General features: G+C 44.3%; 1 protein-coding gene across 1 annotated transcript in view; it reads left to right on the top strand.

Moving 5' to 3' along the window:
- The first annotated feature begins 2,791 nt into the window (after positions 1-2,791).
- The window catches only part of LOC118388065 (collagen alpha-1(XI) chain-like), a 173,652-nt gene continuing 156,045 nt past the window's right edge, over positions 2,792-20,398 (top strand). The window contains exon 1 of the mRNA XM_052525456.1: positions 2,792-3,205. Within this exon, the coding sequence (XP_052381416.1) occupies positions 3,106-3,205 (100 nt within the window). The 5' untranslated portion in view covers positions 2,792-3,105. The remainder of the gene's footprint in view (positions 3,206-20,398) is intronic.

Below are 20,398 nucleotides of genomic sequence, written 5' to 3'. Positions count from 1 at the left end.
AGGAGCAACAACAGCTCAGCCGTGAAGTGGTAGGCCACACAAGCTCACAGAACTGGACCGCCAACGGCTGAAGCACGTAGCCCGTTAAAATCATCTGTACTCAGTTGCAACACTCACTACCGAGTTCTAAACTGCCTCTCGAAGCCATGTCAGCACAATAACTATTCGTCGAGAGCTTAATGAAATGGGTTTCCATGGCCGACTAGCCACACACAAGCCTAAGAGCACCATGCGTAATGCCAAGTGTCGGCTGGAGTGGTGCCATTGGACTCTGGAGCTGTGGAAACGCGTTTTCTGGAGTGAGGAATCACGCTTCACCATCTGGCAGAAGAATCTGGTTTGACGCATGCCAGGAGAACGATACCTGCCCCAATGCATAGTGTCAACTCTAAAGTTTGTTGGAGAAGGAATAATAGCCTGGGGCTGTATTTATCATTTGAGCTGGGCCCCTTAGATCCAGTGAAGGTCATTCTTAATGCTACAGCATACAATGACATTCTATACGATTCTGTTCTTTCAACTTTGTGGCAACAATTTGGGTCTTTTCCTGTTTCAGCATGACAATGCCCCCATGCACAAAGCGAGGTCCATACATAAATAGTTTGTCGATATCAGTGTGGAAGGACTTGACAGAACTGCAAAGAGCCCTGACCGCAACCCCATCTAATTATTTAATTATCCCCTCTGTTCTCATCTTCCTATGTCTATCCACTGCCTTCCACACCGTGAACCATCAGATCCTCCTCTCCAGCCTCTCAGGGCTGCGTGTCTCTGGCTCTGCAATCTTGGATTGCATCCTACCTGGCAGACCGCTCCTACCAGGTGATGTGGAGAGGATCTGTATCTACACCACGTACTGGTGTCCCCCAGAGCTCGGTTCTAGACCCTCCCCTCTTCTCTCTATACACCAAGTCACTCGGCTCCATCATATTCTCACATGGTCTCTCCTATCATTGCTATGCAGAAGACAGTCAAGTACTTTTCTCCTTCCCCCTTTTGACACCCAGGGGTTGACACGCATCTCTGCATGCCTGGCATATATCTTAGCTTGGATCCCGGCCCACCACCTCAATCACAACTTGACAAAAAGGAGCTGCTCTTCCTCCCGGGGAAAGCCTGCCCTCTCAAATACCTCTCCATCAAGGTTGACAAATCCACAGTGTCGCCCTTCCAGAGTGAAAAGAACCTTGGCGTAACCCTGGACAACACCCACCCTGTCATCAAAGCAGTGACCCGCTCCTGCAGGTTCATGCTCTACAACATACGTAGAGTACGACTCTACTCACACAGGAAGCGGCGCAGGTCCTAATCCAGGCACTTGCCATCTCCCGTCTGGACTACTGCAACTCACTGTTGGCTGGGCTCCCTGCTTGTGCCATCATAGCCCTGCAATTTATTCAGAATGCTTCAGCCCACCTGGTTTTCAACCGTCCCAAGTTCTCCCATGTTACCCTGCTCCTCCGCACGCCCCACTGGCTTCCAGTCGAAGCTCACATCAACTATAAGACCATGGTGCTTGCCTTTGGTGCAGCAAGAGGAACTACCCCTCCTAACCTTCAGGCTATGCACTCTGTTCTGCCACCTCTGGTTTCTTGGCCCTCCCACCCCTACGAAGAACACAGCTGAAGCTCTTCTCTGTCCTGGCACCCCAATGGTGGAACCAGCTTCCACCTGAAGCTAGGACAGTGTAGTCCCTGCCCATCTTCCGAAACCCTACCTTTTCAAAGAGTATCTTAAGTACTTCCTGTACCAGCATTTGACCCCCCCCCCCCTCCCCTTCTAGCTCTGATTTTGCTGATAGTTACTTTATTGAGGAAAAGTGTACTTACTATGCCTGTGATATGTGGTTGTCCCACCTAGTTGTCTTAAGATGAATGTACTAACTGTATGTCGCTCTGGACAAGAGTGTCTGCTAAATGACTAAAATTGAAATGTATTTATGTCTGCTGTCCCTCATTTTACCATCTATGGGTCAAATGATAGTGTGAAAGCAGGTGAGCTGATTCTACTCTTTTTTGGACATTTTCTGGTGTTTTGTGATGGAAAACTAAGGGGGTCGAGCATAACACGCCAACCCTGATATCCATTGTGACAGGCTAGAGCTATTTCCAGTTAAATTACCCCTCCCTTTTGCACACAACAAGCTTCCTTTCCTGCTCTCACAATGGGATTAATGGTTGATTTAAGATGAAATCATCAAACTTGTTAACATCAAACCTGTTACTTTATTTGGCATGTTGTGTAGCCACTTACTAAATTATTGAACCTATGAAGTTGAATATGTGCTCTTCATGACAGAATGATCAAATTAGGTGAAATCAAAATATTTTTTATTTTATACCAAGTTATTCTTCTCAAACAATTGGTGGAACGACACAGTTTCTATTTCAGTGTGTCCACCGCTCAAAATCTCTAATTTATTATTCAAATGATTAGAATAGCTTTTCATTTGGTGTATTGGAAAGTAATGTATCGGATTTGAAAAGAACATTTATCTTTAGAAGTCTTGTTGAACTATCTGTCTGTTCTTGTCCAACACGTTTTTGTCTCTCCCGCTTTAACGCCCCCTTTCATAGCGGATTGTTTGTTGTTAAAGAAAGGATTGCCCCGCGGGAGGCAAAAACTTCAGCACACCAAGAGTGGGCGTTTCACTAAACTTTTTCTCCATTCCAAAGCCAATTGTAAGGCCTGTTCTATAAATCGAGCCCTCTGATTTGCTTTCCTGTCCTGTCCGCAACCTGACTGACAGCCTGCTAGGGGACCTTTTTACCCTCTAAATTACTTCCCAGGGCTCCAGTGACGACTGAGAGAGGGGGCAACACTTCTGATCGGAGGCTCAGCAGCGCAGGGTAGCCTTTTCAGAGGAGCGAGAAGAGGATTGGAGAGGACGAGTGCGCGAGAGAGGGTGTCCCATCCGTCACACTAGCTGGATGAATCCACACTCCAAAACGTATGGCTGCTTGAGAAAATAACGCTATTTTCCCCTTCTCTCTTTCTCTGGGACCTTTGGCTACCAGTTCTCTCCTAATCAGAAGTTGTCACAAGTATTTTTTCAGTTGCTCTTAAAAAGTTAAACCACTTTTGTCGTGGACGTCACTGGCGACCATGGATACACATATAAGATGGAAAGTAAAACGGAGGATAAAGGACTCGCAAATCACTTTAGCGATACTTCTACTTTGTGTCACATCACAAGCCAGTTCAGGTAAGATACCACATCCTCAATTGCAGTCTATTGCTGCTGCGCACTATTTTGCCCGTTCTTAAGACAGTGATATGTTATCATGTGCAACAAGTCCGTATCATACATATCATTGTGCAACGTCAATTCTACGCCCCTCTTTTAAACCATTATTTTATTGTCTGGTTACTGGAATATGGTCTACATTCATATTAGTGTCATAAACTGAAATGACCGCAGGCCCAGTCAAGGCTTTTTAAAGAATGGCACTGGTGCTTGTTCGTATACTTTGTACAGTATTGCTCAGTGTGTTGATAAAGTCTATTGATTTGGTAAGAGCCCGCTGCATATAGGACTTGCAGCGCCAAAGATAACAATTTTTCCAGCAATTTTTCCAGAAACTCTTCAGATTACCTTTTCTGCCTCCAGCGATGGATTACTGCATTCTGAAAGATGGGGTCCTCCTGCGCCATCTATAGTGCGTTTTCTGATGCACATCATTAAGCATATATTATTAGAATCTTTAAGTCTTTAAGATGTATTGTGCTGTGCGCACATAGTCTACACCTTGCTATGCTGGATGATAGGACTACTGTAAAGATATAGAGCTGACTTTTTATAGTGTTGAATTGATCAACCTGGAAACCAAGCTCACCTTTTATAGCCTATAGGAAAATAATTGGACCTTTCTTCTCTCTTGTCGATACATTGTAGACTATTTCTTCTTTCGGCATACTTCACTGAAATGTATTTTCATAGTCTAACTGAAAACAAACTTTATGCAGCATTGTGGATATAATATAAAATATATAGTAATTTCTTGGGGGTTTCATATTTGGCAAGCTTTTGCGATTTAGTTGGTATTTTAGACTTGATGACATGTACATCAATGAGCTTAATGTGCTCCATATTGACATATGAAACAGTTGACTTTAAAGTTCAAATGGGTATTTCTTTAATGAGAAACCGAATGGAGCGCAGCTCTCGTGAGAGGGCGTGGCCGTCCGTCTGAAGTGGCAGCGTGGAGCCGACGTTTGGCATTTCATTGTGGGCAGGGATGCGCATGGACATACCACAAATGGTCAATAAAAGAGTGTAATGTCTCTGTGAAATCGTCTTCAAGGTTTTTTTTAAACAAAAAAAAAACCTATCCCATAAACATTTGCCTTGCTATCCTCCAGCTGTATGTTTTATATGCACTCTATGATGAGAAAACAAGGTTAGTGATCACCTGTAACCAAAGCTTTTTTAAAGGGTTTTTGCAATCAGGCTCTTTCATTCTACTTTCCAACACCTTTTTATAACTCAAATCACTTTTGGAAATGAATTGTGTGAGTTACATGTTGCTAGATGAAAGAAAGTGGTTCATGCTGTGGACAGGAGCTTCAGTGGGTGATGTGGGGGATTTGAGTCAGGCCTAGTGTCATACATATATTATTAGCTCACTGGCCTGCATGGCACGGTAGGTGGCCTCAGCTTGAATGCTGGCTACTGTGGAGCTCTCAGCCAGTCAGAAATCCAGTCAGTTAGTCAGTTAAAAGCAGTGGAGGCTGCTGAGCGGAGGACAGCTCATAGTAATGGCTGGAATGGAGTCAATGGAATGGTGTTAACCAATGGAAACCACATGTTTGATACCCTTCCATTGACTTATATTCCAGCCATTATTATGAGCTGTCCTTCCCTCAGCAGCCGCCACTCGCTAAAAGGCTGTTAGATTAACATATGGCCTGCTCTGTTCCTTCCACATACCTCAATATGAGAGGTGGAGATCTGGCCTGGATTAAACTCCCTTTGACTGTAATTTGGTAACACAATGGGATTTCCAATCAACCTAAATTGTATGGGCCTGGAAAGACGAGTCTGAGTCGTGTGCTTATGATTGAAACAATTACATATTCATGTGAATCCTGAATGCAGACGTTGATTGATTATTGACTATTACCCTTTGGACTTCATGAAGTTGGGGCGGCAGGGTAGCCTAGTGGAATAGTAAGCGAAGGTTGCAAGTTCAAACCCCCGAGCTGACAAGGTACAAATCTTTCTTTCTGCCCCTGAACAGGCAGTTAACCCACTGTTCCTAGGCTGTCATTGAAAATAAGAATTTGTTCTTAACTGACTTGCCTATTTAAATAAAGGTAAAATGAAGGCTTGGCTTTGAACTTTCTTCCCTATGGGAGAAATGGACACGTCTCCCTTGAAAATTGGTATTCTGATCTCACTGCAACCTGGTAAAATAAAGGTTAAAAAAATCCAGGGGGTGTGGTCTTGTAATTGCTCGTATGTGATTGACAGACCCAGTTCCCAGTCATGTCAGATGACGTGGAGAGTTGGACTGGAGTTTAGGACTGAAGGGCGTGGGACAACTCACTATGATGCTGCTGCCTTCAATCAGCTCTTAAAGACCAACAGAAAACAACCAGAGACTTGTTAAATGATTGTCTGTGATGCTGCAACACTTCCTGAAACCAGGACGCGTACGAGTACGAGTGGAGTTTATGAATTGGTATTGGCTAGCAAGAGGTTTATTACATTGCTATTGCTGCCAATGTCAACCTAAGCAGTGTTACAATAATCAAATAATCAATCATGGAAATATTTATTTTACAGGAAATAAGCATAATACATATTTCTAGCTATATTATCAAAAATAACTTTCAACTGAAAAGTGGATACCATTTCACCAAGTTAGGTAACCTGGTCAACAGTTTAGGATACAGTGCCTTCGGAAAGTATTCAGACCCCTTGACTTTTTCCACATTTTGTTACGTTACAGCCTTTTTATAAAATGGATTAAAAAACATTGTTTCCCTCATCAATCTATACACAATACTCCATAATGACAAAAGAAAAATAGATTTTTAGACATTTTTGCTCGTTTAAATATTTTTTATATTTTTATAGCACGTTTACATAAGTATTCAGACCTTTAACTCAGTAATTTGTTGAAGCACCTTTGGCAGCGATTACAGCATAGAGTCTTCTTGGGTATGACGCTACAAGCTTGGCACATCTATATTGTGGATGTGCCAAGCTGCAGATCCTCTCAAGATCTGTTAGGTTGGATGGGGAGCGTTGCTGCACAGCTATTTTCAGGTCTATCCAGAGATTTTCGATCGGGTTCAAGTCCTGGCTCTGGCTGGGCCACAAAGAATATTCAGAGACATGTCCTAAAGCCACTCCTGCGCTGTCTTGGTTGTGTGCTTAGGGTCGTTGTCCTGTTGGAAGGTGAAACATTGCCCCAGTCTGAGGTCCTGAGCACTCTGGAGCAGGTTTTCATCAAGGATCCCTCTGTACTTTGCTCCGTTCATCTTTGCCTCGACAAGTCTCCCAGTCCCTGCCGATGAAAAACAGCCCCACAGCATGACGCTGCCATCACCGTAGGGATGGTGCCTGGTTTCCTCCAGACGTAACGGTTGGCTTTCAGGCCAAAGAGTTCAATCTTGGTTTCATCAGACCATAGAATCTTGTTTCTCATGGTCTGAGAATCTTTAGGTGCCTGTTGGCAAACTTCAAGTGGGCTGTCATGTGCCTTTTACTGAGGAGTGGCTTCTGTCTGGCCATTCTACCATATTTATTCACCTTTATTTCACCAGGTAAGCTATTTGAGAACAAGTTCTCATTTACAACTGCGACCTGGCCAAGATAAAGCAAAGCAGTGCGACAGAAACAACAACACGGAGTTACGCATGGAATAAACAAGCATACAGTCAATAACACAATAGAAAAAATGAAAGTCTATATACAGTGTGTGCAAATGGCGTGAGGAGGTAAGGCAATAAATAGGCCACAGTAACAAAGTAATTACAATTGAGCAGAGTAACACTGGAGTGATAAATGAGCAGATGATGATGAGCAAATGATGGTGTGTAAGTAGTGATACTGGTGTGCAAAAGAGCAGCAAAGTAAATAAAAACAATATGGGGATGAGGTAGGTAGATTTGGTGGGCTATTTACAGACGGACTATGTACAGCTGCAGCGATCGGTTAGCCGCTCAGAGAGCTGATGTTTAAAGTTAGTGAGGGAAATGTAAGTCTCCAGCTTCAGCGATTTTTGCAATTTGTTCCAGTCACTGGCAGCAGAGAACTGGAAGGAAAGGCGGCCAAAGGAGGTGTTGGCTTTGGGGATGACCAGTGAGATATACGTGCTGGAGCGCATGCTACGGGTGGGTGTTGTTATCGTGACCAGTGAGCTAAGATAAGGCGGAGCTTTACCTAGCATAGACTTTTATTTATTTATTTTTTTATCCGTTATTTTACAGGGGAGAGGAGGGGGATGAATGAGCCAATTGTAAACTTATAGATGACCTGGAGCCAGTGGGTCTGGCGACGAATATGTAGGAAGGGCCAGCTGACTAGAGCATACAGGTCGCAGTGGTGGGTAGTATAAGGCGCTTTGGTAACAAAACGGATGGCACTGTGATAGACTACATCCAATTTGCTGAGTACAGTATTGGAAGCTATTTTGTAGATAACATCGCCGAAGTCGAGGATCGGTAGGATAGTCAGTTTTACTAGGGTAAGTTTGTCAGCATGAGTGAAGGAGGCTTTGTTGCGAAATAGAAAGCTGATTCTAGATTTGATTTTGGATTGGAGATGTTTGATATGAGTCTGAAAGGAGAGTTTACAATCTAGCCAGACACTTATTTGTAGTTGTCCACGTATTCTAGGTCAGAACCATCCAGAGTAGTGTTGCTAGTCGGGCGGGCGGGTGCGGGCAGCGAATGGTTGAAAAGCATGCATTTTGTTTTACTAGCGTTTAAGAGACGTTGGAGGCCACGGAAGGAGTGTTGTATGGCATTGAAGCTCGTTTGGAGGTTTGTTAACACAGTGTCCAAAGAAGGGCCAGATGTATACAGAATGGTGTCGTCTCCATAGAGGTGGATCAGGGAATCACCCGCAGCAAGAGCGACATCGTTGATATATACAGAGAAGAGAGTCGGCCCGAGAATTGAACCCTGTGGTACCCCCATAGAGACGGCCAGAGGTCCTGGACAACAGGGCCTCCGATTTGACACACTGAACTTTGTCTGCGAAGTAGTTGGTGAACCAGGTGAGGCAGTCATTTGAGAAACCAAGGCTATTGACTCTGCCGATAAGAATACGATGATTGACAGTCGAAAGCCTTGGCCAGGTCGATGAAGACGGCTGCACAGTTCTGTCTTTTATCGATGGCAGTTATGATATCGTTTAGTACCTTGAGCGTGGCTGAGGTACACCCGTGACCGGCTCGGAAACCAGATTGCACAGCGGAGAAGATATGGTGGGATTCGAAATGGTCAGTGATCTGTTTATTAACTTGGCTTTCAAAGACTTTAGAAAGGCAGGGCAGGATGGATATAGGTCTATAACAGTTTGGGTCTAGAGTGTCATAAAATCCTGATTGGTGGAGTGCTGCAGAGATGTTTGTCCTTCTGGAAGATTCTCCCAACTCCACAGAGGAACTCTGGAGCTCTGCCAGAGTGACCATCGGGTTCTTGGCCACCTCCCTGACCAAGGCTCTTCTCCCCCGATTGCTCAGTTTGGCCGGGTGGCCAGCTCGAGGAAGAGTCTTGGTGGTTCCAAACTTGATGATGGAGGCCACTGTGTTCTTGGGGACCTTCAATGCTGCAGACATTTTTTTGGTACCCTTCTCCAGATCTGTACCTTGACACAATCCTGTTTCGGAGGTCTATTGATAATTCCTTTGACCTCATGACTTGGTTTTTGCTCTGACATTCACTGTCAACTGTAGGACCTTACATAGACAGGTGTGTGCCTTTCCAAATCATGTCCAATTATTTGAGTTTACCACAGGTGGACTCCAATCAAGTAGTAGAAACATCTCAAGGATGATCAATGGAAACAGGATGCACCTGAGCTCAATTTTGAGACTCATAGCAAAGGGTCTGAATACTTCAATAGATAAGGTATTTCTGTTTTTATTTTTTTAAATACATTTGCGAACATTTTAAAATGTAATCCAGTTCATTTTATCCGAACATCTATATAGACTTTCTTTTAGAATAAGGCTGTAAGAAAGCAAGGGGTCTGAATACATTCCTAATGCACTGTATATTGGAAAACAGTCAGCTTTGATTTACAGCTTGTGAAAGATGTGTCCCATCAGGGCAGCCAGACTGTATGATTAACCGGTAATTAAAAGGAATGAGGCCAGGTTCTCCAGAGTTCAGCTGTAAAGGACTTATTATCCTGATCCAAACCAGATGACCCTCTCCAGCCCCATTCTCAGGACTGTGAATGATGTCAGAAGCACCAGGTAGAACCCTTTTTGGTTCCAGGTAGAACCCTTTTGGGTTAGAAACCTCTGTAGAACGATTTCTACATAGAAACATAAAATGGTTCTACCTGCAACCAAAAATGGTTCTTCAAAGGGTTCTCCTATGGGGACTTTAAGGTTCTCGATAGCACCTTTTTTTCTTAGAGTGTATAGACTTCCGTAGCACCTCTGATTCTGATCAGGCTTATTAATCATCACATAGCCCTGTTTCAGATCCTTTTGTGCTGTCTTGCCAACTCATGGCCTTAGGAGTTGGCAAAACAGCACAAACATATTTGGGACCAGGCTAGACTTCACCAACAGTACTAATCAGAAGTTTGGACACACCTACTCATTCAAGGGTTTTTCTTAATTGTTACAATTTTCTACAGACATTAAAATGATGAAATAACACATATAGAATAATGTAGTAACCAAAAAAGCGTTAAACAAATCAAAATATATTTTATATTTTAGATCCTTCACAGTAGCCACCCTTTGCCTTGATGTCAGCTTTGAACACTCTTGGCATTCTCGCAACCAGCTTCACCTGGAATGCTTTTCCAACAGCCTTGAATGAGTTCCCACATATGCTGAGCACTTGTTGGCGGCTTTTCCTCCACTCTGCAGTCCAACTCATTCCAAACCATCTCAATTGGGTTGAGGTCGGGTGATTGTGGAGGCCAGGTCATCTGATGCAGCACTCCGCTCTCCTTCTTGGTCAAATAGCCCTTACACATTCCGGAGGTGTGTTGGGTCATTATCCTGTTGAAAAACAAATTATAGTCTCACTAAGCGTAAACCAGATGGGATGGCGTATCGCTGCAGAATTCTGTGGAAGCCAAGCTGGTTAAGTGTGCCTTGAATTCTAAATAAATCCCTGTCAGTGTCACCAGCAAAGCACCCCACACCATCACACCTCTTCCTCCATGCTTCACCGTGGGAACCACACATGCAGAGATATTAATTACATTTTGGATGGTGTATCAATACAGATAATTAATATGGGGTGTGTTGTTTCATGTGGTTATTGTTTAGTAGCATTTACTGTTATTGGCTTCTCTTTTGTTGACAAATATGTGTATCTATAAATATATTTACATCCATGTCTTGTTCTCCATTCCCTTTCCAAATTAGATTATATATATATATTTTTTTACACAAGTCTCAACTCATTACAATTAAATGTTATTGTGTAGGGATTTGATACAACATTTCATTGTCCCAGAACTTTGAACAAACAGATGCCAAACCCCATAAAAGATGTCGGTAATGAAAAGGAGAGAACAAAACAGAACCGTTTTTACCCTCAAAACTGTCAAGATCGAGGTCTCAATGATGAAGTCATTTGAACTGTACTAGGATCAGATATATAATGACAAAAACATCTTCAAACCCAAGTGTAACCTCAGTTCGGTGTTTATTTATGACTTGGTTATCTTCTCTTGACAAAAATGAGAGGAGTACAGAGTGAAAGTCTGGTAATGACAGGAGACCAATAAGAGAGGTTTCCTCTGTGTGATGGATGGGGTCAGAGGTTTAAAGTTTGAGGATCATTACCTTCAGGTGACCAGCGCTGATGATTTACAGTTTCAGAACCCTTGGGAAAGGAATGATCTTGCTGCTAACGTAAGATCTTTAGCAGTTAGATCATCATTCATCCATTGTCTACTAGTGAAAAAGATGATCTTTATGTTTAAAAAAAAACTCACCCCTGGTGAGTCACTGGCTGTTCAGGACAGGAGGGACAGAGAAAGAGAGAGAGGTGCATTGTGGGTACCTTGTCGAACTTGCGTGACATGATTTTCTGATACACAAAAAATCTGGAATGCTTTGCTTTGGAACACCATGCCCATTCTTCATTCTGGCTTTGATGACATTTTCAAGAACTAAAAACAAAGATGACCGAATGTGATTTAATGGTTAAACATGGATGATAAATAACTGACTTTAATAAAACTGATATTTTGCCAAAGTGCAGATATCTGGGTCTATCTAGATCTCTCGCTTAATAATGCTTGTTTTAAAGAGCTTTATTCCCTGACCTTGATGAGGGCAGCTTTATTTAGCTTTCTTGTGAAAGTTGTTGTATTAGCCATGTGGCTACTTCTCAGAGGCTAGGCTTTGCTCCCAAAATGTTTCTTTATGTGTGGGGAAAACAGATTAAAGAGAAGTGCACTGTTTCCACCAAGTCGCCCACCGGAATCAATGGGATCTTTTCTTAAAGCTTCAACATGTTTCTCCTGGTTTGTTATCATTCATTAAGAAAAGGTTTTTGAATGGTCTGTTTCAGTAGGAACATTCCCCTGCTTTATTCATCACAAATACTTGAATAACATTCCTTGAATACCTGGGTAAAATGAAAACGTGGGTGGATTGGGGCCGAAGCCAATGACTACTCGATATGTAAACGTTGACTACAGTGCTTGATGTTTTCAGCCTGAGAAGGACTATGGGTAATGGAGTCTTTGTGATTTTAAGATGCATGGAGTTTTTCTAATGTTTGACATTTAGTTTTTATTTATTTGTTTTTTGATATAAAATATGAGATTATAAGAAAGAAACACTTGTTGTTTCACTGTGTTCAACATCTGGATCCGATAAGCTCCATTGTGCCGTCTGGCGTCTGCTGATCCTAAAAAAGTAGGGGGAAAAATGCATTCCAGATGTTTTTATCCCCCTCCTCGTGGAACAAAGCACTATGAAATAAAGCACTGTTTCACTTTTCTAAAGAAAGATATACCTCTAGTACCTCACTGGTTTTAGAGTTGAGGCTTTTCGCTGGAAAAATAACTGCGTCCCATTCGGTGAGTTTTGGTGAGATGTTTTAGAGATGGAGTACGTTTCATAGCAGCCAGGTTTGGAGCCATGCAAAGCAGCCTGGGTCATGGAAATGTTATTCTTGTGAAAAGGTAGACTTTACTATGGGGGTCAAAGGTCAAGCACAGCTGGGCCACAGCGGTTTTCCATCCTTTTGGCCCACTGTCAGAACAGTTCCTCTACAAAAGTTTCCATGATAGATCGGATGCACCTTTTTATCATATTACCCCTAATGTCCTTCATGTGTGTTATGGAAGAAGAGGGCAAGGTTGTTACTGACTGATGTAACTGATGCAGAATGTTTATGGCCTCCAAACCTGGTGTTGCAATGGAAACCTCTGGAACTGTCCTGTTCTGGCTGCAACATTTGAGACACAGACACAGATACCATACCGGTGGCATTTCAGCATTGCAATCAAGTAATAAAAACACAGCCATGAAACCCAAATTGAAGAAAGTTCAGTTCAGAGTGCAATCCCCAATCTCAACCCCATCATTATTAGTAATTGTTTGTCCCTTTTGAGCGAATGCAGTTTCTGCTCCAGTTTTTCAATGGCCATATTCTTATCGCTCAATATTTGAAATCCGATAAGTGGTGGTTCTTTGGTGTGAAAAGAGTGTGTGTGCTTGTGTGTGTGTCTATTGTCGTGGTGCAGGGAAAGGAATCTGAGTTTGCTGGACTGTGGAGAGAAGCAGTGACCCTGCAATCTCATGATCCACTTCAGACTGTGAATGCAGCCATTATGGTGTGGAACTAAACTGTCTGGGCCGTTGAACGGTTCATGGTTTAGTTTATGACCCCTAACCTCCAACCAGCTCCATCCAACGCCTGATCAACAGACTTCTTTTTATATCTGTGCAGATGACGGAATGGAATGGCTGATAAAATAATTTTGACTCTGTCTGTCAGATTGAAGGAGATCCTTTGTATGCCACTCATGTCATAAATATGTTTGTGTCGTGTTAGGGACAGGGAAACACTGTTCTCTCAAGAGTTCATAAGGAGACTGCTCCAAAGGACCATGGGGCGTCTTATTGGCCGTCTTCCCACAGAGGCTGTAGAGCCAGGTTTTCCAGGACAGTGATTTGACGGAGACTATGTTCAGGCTTGGACATGATCCTCTATTGAAAAGGTGAATATAGGGTATTATTTTGATTTCATAGTGAAAAGTTGAGTCCTTTCAGATAATTAACTCAATATGCTGTGGGTTTAATTCCCAAAGCCCCAGTAATGGTTGTAGGGATTTTAGTATTTTCAATAGTGGGTCTTTCAACAGATGTGGTACCATGCCAGTCGTTTACATTTTAGTCATTTAGCAGACACTGTTATCTAGAGCAACTTACAGGATCAATTGCATATTTTTCACCTAGTCAGCTTGGGGATTTGAGTAAGCTACCTTTTGGTTACTGGCTCACTGCTGTTAACCGCTAGGCTACCTGCCACCCTTTTGTTGCAGTTGGTAGAGTGGTGTCAGGGCCTATGCCCGTTTTCACTCATCATCTGTCCTGTATACACTGTAAGTCCATAAGTGGTATAGGCCTACTTCTCACTGTAGCTCTTTTCCAGCCAAAATCATTGGGTATTCACTATTCAGCTCTCCAGGATAGCAGTACTGTTCTCTATTAAGGGGTATTATAATGATTGAGCATGGAAAGCAATGCTATGAGTCATCCTTTCCAATCCCCATCCCCAGTCAGCCCTAGCCTCAATCCTAGCCACAACCTGGGAAGCAGAACTACTGAATGAAGCATTTTAGGGTGAAATCGCACAATTATCTTCCCCTGGTAGCTAAACCCCACTGCGGAAACCTCACTGCTTCAGTTGGAGCCGTTCTATTTCTCTTTATTAGGTGAGAAAATGTGTGTGTGTGGGGGGTGATGATGGTTGGAAAGACTGTATGAAAGACAGACAGACAGACAGACAGACAGACAGACAGACAGACAGACATAGAGAAACCACATCTGCTCACTCAGCATCACTACAGTTAGTTTGCTCAGACCTAGGGCAGGACAGCAACCACACGCCTGCTTACAGAGCTGCTATAGATGGAACAAAATGACGTTGAACAATACAGAATGGTACATTTACAGTGTGGGAATCTTTTGAATGAGGTGAAAGGGGAGTCTGTGTGCTCCTTCATCCCCTGGCAGGTGGGCTCTATGTCTCCTCCTATAATGTCAGTGGTAGTATCAGGCCAGGGCAGGACAACCAATCCCCCACCCACTCAAAACTGGGACAGGAATTGGTTGCTATGGAGACATTGGAAGCAAGTTCCAAAGATTTTTCACAGGAGGTTGTATCTCCTGGCAAGTTTCGTCTGTGTACAAGTCTGACTGCATGGTGTTTGACTGGTCATTAGAGCCCATTGCAACATGGTTGGAACAGAAGGCCATTTTTTTCTGAGCAACACAGGTTGATTTATAACATCAATATAGTTCCTTTCCTCAAAAAGAATAAACCCTAAGCAAGAGGGTTTTCTAAATCATATCCCCTAACCAAGAACATATCTGTTTATCAAATCACTGGAGGCTGTTCCTTAAATCTGCCAATGATTCATGTGTTTTTGCTTCCAGAAAATATTGTAGCTAATAATAAGATTTCGTTTTTCATGTTTCTAAAGCAATGGCTTGAAGTTTATTTTCATGAGTAATTTGTTTGTTATAATTTTGGTTGTCATGTTAAATTTGGATTGAGGCATACAATACTTTGCATAAGTAGGCCTCAAAGCCTGTATGGAAGTATTTCTCTGTGGCTGAGCGACAACTTTTCTGGCAAAGCTTTCTGGGTCATTGAGTTAACTGATGATGCCATGGAATTATAGTTTGTGTCTGTGAATAAAGGGATGCATTCTACTTTCAACTCATTCCTGCATTTGAAAGAAAACAGCTCAGGTTCGATTCTCATCATTTCCACAAAAGTTCAAGCAATTCACATAATTGGTTCAAAGTGGGTCATTCTAGCAACAGCCAGACAGCTGAGATCCAAAAGTCCGATAGCAATTGGAAAGTACTGTCTGTTCTGGTGTGTGTGTGTGTGTGTTAGGCCTTTATTAGTGTTATTCTGTTATAGGGTTGTAGCATTTTGGAGATTTTGCTTATTTTCTCTCTGCTCTGTTCATCTTGTTCATGTCTGTCCAAAGAGCTAGTGGGGGAGATGGATTGTTCTGGAATGCGAGTGCTGTCTTGTTTTGTCGTTAGTCGTCCAGCAGTCAGCCCCCAGCCCTCAGAACGAGATCAGCAGCAAGAGAAACAGAGGATGCAAGGGAGCCCAAGGAGCGGAGGGAGGCGGAAGGATTGAGAGACAAAGAAAGTGAAAGAGAGACAGATAAAGAGGGAGAGGGAGATAAGTGGACTGAGAGAGAGAGAGACAATGTGAGAAACAGAGAGAGAAAAGACAGAGCGAGAGATTCAAGAGGTGAGAGGGCAGATTGAGAGAGGGCAGAGTGAGAGAGGGCAGAGTGAGAGAGGGCAGAGTGAACGAGGGCAGAGTGAGAGAGGGCAGAGTGAACGAGGGCAGAGTGAGAGAGCATGGAGGAGTGGAGGAATGCAGTTGAGAGGACAGAAAGAGAAGACAAGGGATTGACAAGTACAGCCAGAATTGTTAAGAGGGAGCCACATAATAGCTGCAAAAGGAGAGGGAGAGAGAGAGAGAGGAGAGAAAGAATGCCTGTGTGTCTCGAGAGTGTCATTTCTCTGCAGTCAGTCTCGCTGTAAACTGAGTGTTTAAGAGTGAGCAGCAGCAACCTGCTTGAGTCAGTTTTTCCATCTTAGTCTGCTGCTGTGGAGGGGAGAGAGGGAGGGAAGACGGGAGGGAGGATGGTAGATACTGATTTATTTCTCTCTGGTCTGAGACCGCTCATCGCTCGCTGTGGAGAAAATGAAGCAAACCACCTGGTATTCTCCCTGCTAAAGCAATAAAACCAGGGCTTTAGCCCTGACAGAGTAGACTGAGGAGACCAGGGCTAAAGCCCTGACAGAGTAGACTGAGGAGACCAGGGCTAAAGCCCTGACAGAGTAGACTGAGGAGACCAGGGCTAAATCCCTGACAGAGTAGACTGAGGAGACCAGGGCTAAAGCCCTGACAGAGTAGACTGAGGAGACCAGGGCTAAAGCCCTGACAGAGTAGACTGAGAAGACCAGGGCTAAAGTCCTGACAGAGTAGACTGAGGAGACCAGGGCTAAAGCCCTGACAGAGTAGACTGAGGAGACCAGGGCTAAAGTCCTGACAGAGTAGACTGAGGAGACCAGGGCTAAAGCCCTGACAGAGTAGACTGAGGAGACCAGAGCTAAAGCCCTGACAGAGTAGACTGAGGAGACCAGGGCTAAAGCCCTGACAGAGTAGACTGAGGAGACCAGGGCTAAAGCCCTGACAGAGTAGACTGAGGAGACCAGGGCTAAAGCCCTGACAGAGTAGACTGAGAAGACCAGGGCTAAAGCCCTGACAGAGTAGACTGAGAAGACCAGGGCTAAAGCCCTGACAGAGTAGACTGAGGAGACCAGGGCTAAAGCCCTGACAGAGTAGACTGAGAAGACCAAGGCTAAAGCCCTGACAGAGTAGACTGAGAAGACCAAGGCTAAAGCCCTGACAGAGTAGACTGAGGAGACCAGGGCTAAAGCCCTGACAGAGTAGACTGAGAAGACCAGGGCTAAAGCCCTGACAGAGTAGACTGAGGAGACCAGGGCTAAAGCCCTGACAGAGTAGACTGAGGAGACCAGGGCTAAAGCCCTGACAGAGTAGACTGAGGAGACCAGGGCTAAAGCCCTGACAGAGTAGACTGAGAAGACCAGGGCTAAAGCCCTGACAGAGTAGACTGAGGAGACCAGGGCTAAAGCCCTGACAGAGTAGACTGAGAAGACCAGGGCTAAAGTCCTGACAGAGTAGACTGAGAAGCACAAGCCAGCGCACACACACACACACACACACACACACACACACACACACACACACACACACACACACACACACACACACACACACACACACACACACACACACACACACACACACACACACACACACACAGGCAGATGCGCATGCACGCTCACAAACATTAGTCTAGCTGGAGCTACTCTTGGCTTAGTGAGAGTGTGTCTACCTGTTTGTTGTTAGATGAGTGTGTCTACCTGTTTGACGTTAGATGAGTGTGAAGTGATAAAGCTGCTGTTTTTTTACACTGTTACACTAGCAGAACTTGGCAAGGCTGTGCTCTCATACTCCCTAAAGACCATCGCTTGGAAAAGCGGGAAAAAAAGCTGCAATATTACCGTTTGTCCCTCTTGAGCCACTATAGCAATAATATAACCAGAAACACTCCCTCAAAATATATACATCAACAAATCAGTCATCACGTTTTTGCAGAGGTCTTAGTCATGCAAATTTGACATCAAGCTATGATGTTTTGTGCAGTATTTCTCAAGTGGAAAAATGTGCATGAAAAGGAAAAGTATTTTGTTGAATGACAACCAACACTTCATGTTCCCGCTCCTACTAGGAGTAGGAACAATCACAGACGAAGGGGTATACGAAATGATATATGCACAAACTGTTATGACTGGAAAGCATACGGTAAGCTTAAAACAGCACGCTGAACGATCAGCAGATGAGCGCTAGATCAACATTCAGTGTCATGTGTGCGAACCTCACATGTATGTGAATAAGAGTATGTTTTTGTCTCGGTGTGAGCACACAGTTTAGTGTGTTTGTGTGTGTGTGTAACTGACTGAATTCCATGTGTTCTTTGTCTTGTCTGGAGTTTCCTGTTATTCAGAGTGCGATTGCAAGCGAGCTGAAGTTATTCTCCAGGAACTCTGTCTGTCTGACTGTGTGTGTCGTCTTGTGACTGGCACGCTCACAACGGCCTGGTCAACACCAGAGAAATGAGAGCTATGGAAACAACTGAGCCAATCTCTCTCCTCTCTGAAAGAGAGAGGGAGAGAGAGAAAGAGAGAGAGGGAGAAACAGACAGAGAGGGAGGCAGGGAGGGGTAGCACTTTTTCGGAACAGGGATCGTTTCAGTTGTAAGCAAATGGTCAGTAAATCAGGCAGACTGCTGCGATGCACAATGGGTTTATTATTGCTGACATTAGTGTGTGTGTGTGTGCATGCGTGCGTGTGTGTTGTGAGTGTGTGTGTCCTGTCAGTGTGTCTATGTAGTGGGGTGTAATGTAGTGTTGGTAATAACCATAGGCTAATCTTAGAGGCGAGTCATATGATTACAAAACCAACACCCTCAGGTCAACGCTGATGGCTACCTGTCAGTTTGGAGGGTGACTGAGGGCATGTGTGTGTTTTTGCACATATGTGTGTTTTTGCATGTCTGTGTGTGTGTGTGTGTATGTGTCAGTATTTTGATCTAAGGGGTTAATTGAACATTAGCCAAAACATCACAGCCCTTTCCCTTATAATGCTCAGATTTGACATCTACTGTACACGTCACTTCTGGCATCCATCCAAGTTGGAATAAGAGTTAAAAGACCTCACACCATCCCTCCCCCCATCTGGGATGCTGCGCTGTAGGAGGGGGAAGTTCTGCTTCCCACTCTGCCCTGGTTGTTTTCGCTGCCCTGTACTCTTGGCGACGGGCTGACAGACAGTCGGACAGACAGGCGGGTGGACAGAGGGTCGGCCACAGAGACAGACTCCACGCTGCTGCTAATTGCTCTTTCTCCTCAGCGCCAGGTCAAGCATGTGCCTTAGTGCCAGGAGAACACAACCAGCCTGGCCTCAGCCTACAGGAGGAGGGAGGGGAGAAACACTGGTTACATCCCAAATGGCACTCTATTGCCTTTTTAGTGCACTACTTTTGACCAGGATTTATAGGGCTCTGGTCAAAAGTAGTGCATTATGTAGGGAATAGGGTGCCATTTGGGATTCAGGCAGTGCAAGAGGGAAGAATGTTAATCCTGGTTCCTGCTCTGTAAAAAGCTCCCCCTGCTTCACTGGGCCTGTTGCCTGCCCTGCCTGCCACCAGCAGGGAATGAGACGCGTCACACTGAATGGACAACAGTCACTGAATGGACTTTGGTGTGTGTGTATGGGGGGTGGATATGTGTGTGTGTGTGTGTGTATGGGGGTGGATATGTGTGTGTGTGTGTGTGTGTGTATGGGGGTGGATATGTGTGTGTGTGTGTGTGTGTGTGTGTGTGTATGGGGGTGGATATGTGTGTGTGTGTGTGTGTGTGTGTGTGTGTGTGTGTGTGTGTGTGTGTGTGTGTGTGTGTGTGTGTGTGTGTGTGTGTGTGTGTGTGTGTGTGTGTGTATGTGTGTGTGTGTGTGTGTGTGTGTGTGTGTGTGTGTGTGTGTGTGTGTGTGTGTGTGTGTGTGTGTGTGTGTGTGTGTGTGTGTGTGTGTGTCGAGACTGCGTGAGACGAGGGGGTCTGCGACTGTCTTGGCACCCGGCCCAAATCAGGATTCTAAACCTGGCGCTGGAGCTACAGCTCAGAGAGAAAGACAACAACGTCTATTCCACGTTGGTTCAACGTCATAGCAACGTTGATTCAATCAGTGTATGCCAAGTGGGGGAGGGAGGGAGTGAAAGAAGGGTTGGCAACCACATCAAGTCATCCCCATTGCGAACGTTCTCCAGGAACAGTGTGAAGAAATGTAAAGCTTTTTAATCTCATGTTAATACATTTTCACTTACGATATATTTTATGAGTTCATTATCCTTTACAGTGCTGCTACAGTACCTCCCAAAGCCAGCCTGTCTGGCAAAACAGATCTATAAAAAAAGTAAACAATGAAGGTCTCTTCACACACACTACTTATACAGTACCATAAAGACGAACAGGAGAGTGTGAGTAGGCAGACATTTAGCACCAATATCAGCCTGTTGGTCCTGAAGACAGAAAAAGGACAGGGGAGAGGCGGAGAAGGGAGATGAGAGAGGAGAAATGGAGAGGGGAAGAGGGGAGAGCATAGCCACGGGAAGTAGGGGTTCTGAGGGCGTTGTAGCACTCCCTGAAAAATCTTACATAGTACTCTACTTTTAACCAGGGCCCGTAGGGCAGTTACATCCAGGTGTGTGTGGGTGACTTCAGGGTTGTAGTTATTATTCTGTGTCAGTTGCATCTTCTCCCTGCTGTTCTCTGTTTTAGGCTGCACTATGTGCTGTGCTACTGTAGCTATGACCCTGTGGTCG

The sequence above is a fragment of the Oncorhynchus keta genome, chromosome 9 (genome assembly GCF_023373465.1).
Source record: "Oncorhynchus keta strain PuntledgeMale-10-30-2019 chromosome 9, Oket_V2, whole genome shotgun sequence".
NCBI classification, from domain to species: Eukaryota; Metazoa; Chordata; class Actinopteri; order Salmoniformes; family Salmonidae; genus Oncorhynchus; species Oncorhynchus keta.
Note: the sequence above shows the minus strand (reverse complement) of the source record. Positions and strands in the feature narration are given on the sequence as shown.